At 48.1% G+C, this 4,589-nt stretch overlaps 1 protein-coding gene across 1 annotated transcript in view; it reads right to left on the minus strand.

Moving 5' to 3' along the window:
- The window catches only part of LOC104491039 (tubulin alpha-8 chain), a 6,493-nt gene extending 2,330 nt beyond the window's left edge, over positions 1–4,163 (minus strand). Inside the window, exons 1-2 of the mRNA XM_010133393.1 lie at positions 3,926–4,163; positions 984–1,132 (exon numbers count right to left, since the gene is read on the minus strand). Coding sequence (XP_010131695.1) covers positions 984–1,132; positions 3,926–4,046 — 270 coding nt within the window. The 5' untranslated portion in view covers positions 4,047–4,163. The remainder of the gene's footprint in view (positions 1–983; positions 1,133–3,925) is intronic.
- Between the last annotated feature and the right edge of the window lie 426 nt (positions 4,164–4,589).

The following is a 4,589-nucleotide window of genomic DNA, read 5'->3' on the forward strand; positions in this document are numbered from 1 at the left end:
ACCCACACAAAAATGGAGCAACCCCCATCCCAGAACCACTGCCGTAATCCTGCAAGAGTTGCAAGCACACAACTCAGTTCGGGGCGGGGAGCTGTCAAGATGTATTACACTTGGATGAAGAAACTGGACTGACTGCCTTGTCCTCAGGAGTGCCCCAGGATGCTTAGCTTGGTTCCCAGGACTGACAGGGACCTCCTACAGCTTGTGAGGAGACATTATGACCGTGTTTTTCAGGTCAAAGTACAGCCTGCTGCAAACCTTAATTAGAGATGCTGGCAGCCAAGTTTTGATACCAGTTTTGATCTGCAAAAGGTGCACTTTCCAGTTAGACTCACTTAACATTCCACATTAAAGCACCGGCAGTACACCCTGGAGTCGTGTGCCATGAGAATCCCTTACCTGTGCAACCGAGTCAGTAAAGTACGGGTTAGCAGCCCTACAAAGGGAACTCTAACCTTCTAAGCTGACATCTTCATACATTTGCCACATGATCAAAGAACTGGGGAGGCTGAAACATCCCAGATTACTGAAATTCGTTCCTTTTCTACTGTTATTACCATAAAACCAATTCAGAAATCGTCAGAGCAGGAAATGCAAACACAAGTCTAAACCACAGAAGCCACCACCCCTATTTAAACTTCCTTGCAAGAGCCCCAGTCAGAAACCAGCCCTTCACCAGCAGGAACTACGCAAATCATAATTCTCAGTCCTGGCTTGCTGAAGTCGATTGTGAAACTACCAAATTTTGGGTGCCTTGTCAGCGTTTTAGGCCACTTGCAAGTCCTATCTGACAGGAACAATCCAGCCACTCTCAGCTGGTGGAAAATAAAAACAGATGCAGACTAACTCCAGAGATTCCCCTGCCACGAAATAAATTAAAGCACAATTTATAGGGCTGTGCATTTTTGATAACCTCATTTCCAAACTCCATAAAACAGGATAATGAAAGATGTTTGAGATCCTTCAGTGAAGGGAAGTCTTACCAGTTTCCTGATACGCTCTAGGACTAGATCGATTATCTCCTTCCCCACTGTGTAATGGCCTCGAGCATAGTTATTTGCAGCATCTTCTTTACCAGATATCAGTTGTTCAGGATGAAAGAGTTGCTTGTATGTCCCATTCCTGACTTCATCTGAGGAGACAAGATGGGTATTTTTTAATAAGAAGTTAGTTTTCCACGTAGACCAGGTTTTTCACACTTCTGAGGGTGTCCAGAACCTAAACCCCAAGAGATAAAAAGCAGCTCAGTAGGTGTCAGTAGGTGACACGATGCTTAGTACAGTCTAAATGTGGAATACCAAAGAAAAATGAAGTTACTGCTTAAGAAACTCTCCCATTTGACACAGAAGCTTCAATTTTTGACCTGCCAGTGAAATTCAAAATGGGACTGCAGCAGCAGAATCATTCTTCTACGGTTTAAGACAACTTAAGGCCCACTTTGCAGATGAGCATCTGAAATACTGCTTTTCCCTCGCATTTTCCAAGCCTGCCAGAACATTGCCTTATTGCTTTTGCAGCTGAGGGCAGCCAGAGCCCACCCTGCTCGCTTGTCCCCGCGCTCCCTTAATTGTACTTTCTGCCAAGGGAAGAGCGCATTCAAGGGGAGCAGGAGATGCTCTTCAGTTATTCACAGCCTGAGCTGTAGGCTCCAGCACGAAGGGCTGTGTCATAACCATGTGAATGACCACCCAGCATCCCCCATCAGTCACGGACTGGGAGAATGATTCAGAGCTGTGGTCTGCCCTGGTTATCAGAAACACACACTTACACCTAGCAGGGCAAATCTCTGTCCTACCACAAAGGTAAAAAACACTCAGCAGAGCTTTGGCTCAGGCTCAGCTCAAGCCATTCTGGAGTTGTACAGTAACGGGGTATTGCAGCCATTAACTAAAGCCAGGTGGAAAGTAAAGAGCTTTACTACCCACAGATGAAACTGCCTGTTTGCATATATTCTTCATCTGAAAAAGTGAGGAAGACAAAGAGGAGGGGAAGTCGAGATAGAAAAATACAGTCACTATTTGTACCAGTTTAGACTGAGCAGCCACCATTGCAGCTCGCAGTCCAATACTCTAAAGAATTTCCAAGCTGTACCAAAATAAAAACAAATTTGGAGAGGTCTACCATTGAAAATACACAAGTTCCTAAGACTTTCTGCGTTACCACTCCAGGTTATAAAAAAAGAAATACGAGAAAAATACAGAACCTAAAGAAAAACATAGCTACTAGGGCAACCTGAGTCAAGATGGTCCCGAGGAAGTAACAAAACTTGAGTATTTAAGAGGGTCAGCCTATGGAAGCGTGCTGAAATAAAGAACTGAGTTTAGGGGAGAGCTAAGCCAAGTTTTCCCCAGACATGCTGCCCTTCATGGGTTCGGGTCTGTCTGGGGAAGATCTTCCATAATTGTGTCGAATTCCCAGACACGTTGCTGGTAGGAAGTCTGACAGTGTTTGACCAGTGCACACAGAGCCATTTTTCACAGAGGAGTCCTGATCTGGGAGCTCCGGAAATCCCTGGTGCACACACAGGGCAGCTACAGAGCTGCCGCAGGCACAATAGATGGGCTTGACGTAAACCTAGAGCAGAGGGACATGTTGCAGGCGTGGGGAGAATGATGCCCAGGAACCTGCATCAGTAATTTTCAAAGCAGCAGGGCAGGAATAAAGAGAGCCACCCTCCAGCATGGCCCAGGACATAACCTTTAAAAAAAAAGCCCTAGCTTGTTTAGTATTGCCAAGTATTTCCTATGACAGCCCATCTCCCTGCCCTACACTTGCATCACCACCTAGTGTGCTCAAACACCCTTCGCACCATTTGTCCCCAGGCTCACCAACTACTCCCCTGCAGGGGGAAGGCGAGAGCTCTGCCTCCTGCTCTCCCTCACCTCACTTCAACCTTTTCTGGGTGTTTAGAGCCACCCCCTGGCCAGCAGCAGGGGAAGCAACAGCCACAGGGCCCAAGAAAACAGAAAGCCAGATCAACAACAGCTCCTGGAAATGTCAGCATATGGCTAGGGGTGCTCCAGCTCATTTGAGCCATCAGCCCAGCACTCCTACCCTTGACCAGCCCAGCAGCCTCTGCCCTGTGGCAGAAGTTCATGCTACTGTGTGAGCCACAGCAAGTGGTTTGGAGTAGTACAGCAAAAATAAGTTACAAGAGACTCAGGGTTTGGGTATACAGGAGCAGCCTGAGCCTATTCACTCGTCTCCCCTTCCCAGCTCCCTACGTATGCAGAAAGACACACAGCAACTGCACAAGCACAGGCCTCCTCTCCTGAGCCCCAAATCACTGCTTGGGGCAAAGGGCCACAAAACCAGCTCTAGCAGGATCACTGCAGGCACACGCCATGCCGAGAGCAAGAGTCATGACACAAAGGTCTGGGGAGCTCACGTTGGGCTGGCAACATAACTAATGCCACAGAAGGTGGGATCAGCAAGCAGCTGATGCATGGGATCATGTCTGAAGTGTTGCCAGAGCTTGGATACGGCTGGTTTGTAGGATTAGAGCAGGTTGTTATTCAAAGATAAGGCAGCAGGAGGTTAAAGTGCACATTTGGAAGTCCCTAAATTTAGACCAGCAATCAAGACTCATTTCTGCAAGCTCTAGTCAAGCTACGGAGAGTAGAAAATTGTTTTGGGAAAGCACAGGAATCATCCCAATGTATCAACCACCCCCGCTGCTTAGTGGTACATATCAGACCTTTTAAGAATGTTCCCACTGAGTGCTGTACACATTGTGCCATGTTGTTTCTAGAGGTTATAACCAGCTCCTGCCATAGCAAAGCACGAGGTGTTTTCAGCAGACCCCCTTCATCCCCCAGGCTGGCAGAAGGCAGTATTTAAATCCCCTAGAGCTCCAGAGCACACAGTTCAGTCTCAATGAACATAAAGCCAAGCATTTTCCATCATCAGAGGTTACTGTATTTACCTATCACCGCTGGTTCCAGATCCACAAACACAGCACGAGGGACATGTTTGCCTGCACCCGTCTCGCTGAAGAACGTGTTAAAGGAGTCGTCGCCTCCGCCAACGCTTTTGTCGCTCGGCATGGTGCCGTTGGGCTGGATGCCATGCTCCAGGCAGTACAGCTCCCAGCAGGCATTGCCGATCTGCACGCCCGCCTGGCCAACGTGGACCGAGATGCACTCACGCTGCGGGAAGAAAACACTGACAGGTCACTCAGCAGAAAAGCTGTTTCCTCGTCTGGGAAGCATTCGGCACCCACAGCTTGAGCTCCCACATCACACAGCTCTTCAAACATTGACCTTATTGTCTTGGTGTGAGGCACATTTGGCACAAAATCCAGCAGAACACAAAAGCCTCTTTCACTCACCACGCCCCTCCATGTAGAAAGACCCTTTCAGACATTGTCATTTTCACAAACTCATTTCTCCTCATTCCTATCCTCAACCAGATGGGAAGGGTTGGATCAAGTCTTCCAGATCCTCCAGCCAACAACTCTCTTCATACAAACACTGAATAGAAGAACTGATGACTACACGCGTCCCTGGGCTACGTGTCCAGGAAAGCATCCCCTGGAGCTCCAGCCCAGAGCCACCGGAGGGAGCAGCACCATTCCCACATTTCGTTTC

Source organism: Buceros rhinoceros, unplaced genomic scaffold (genome assembly GCF_000710305.1).
Source record: "Buceros rhinoceros silvestris isolate BGI_N320 unplaced genomic scaffold, ASM71030v1 scaffold18463, whole genome shotgun sequence".
Taxonomy (NCBI): Eukaryota; Metazoa; Chordata; class Aves; order Bucerotiformes; family Bucerotidae; genus Buceros; species Buceros rhinoceros.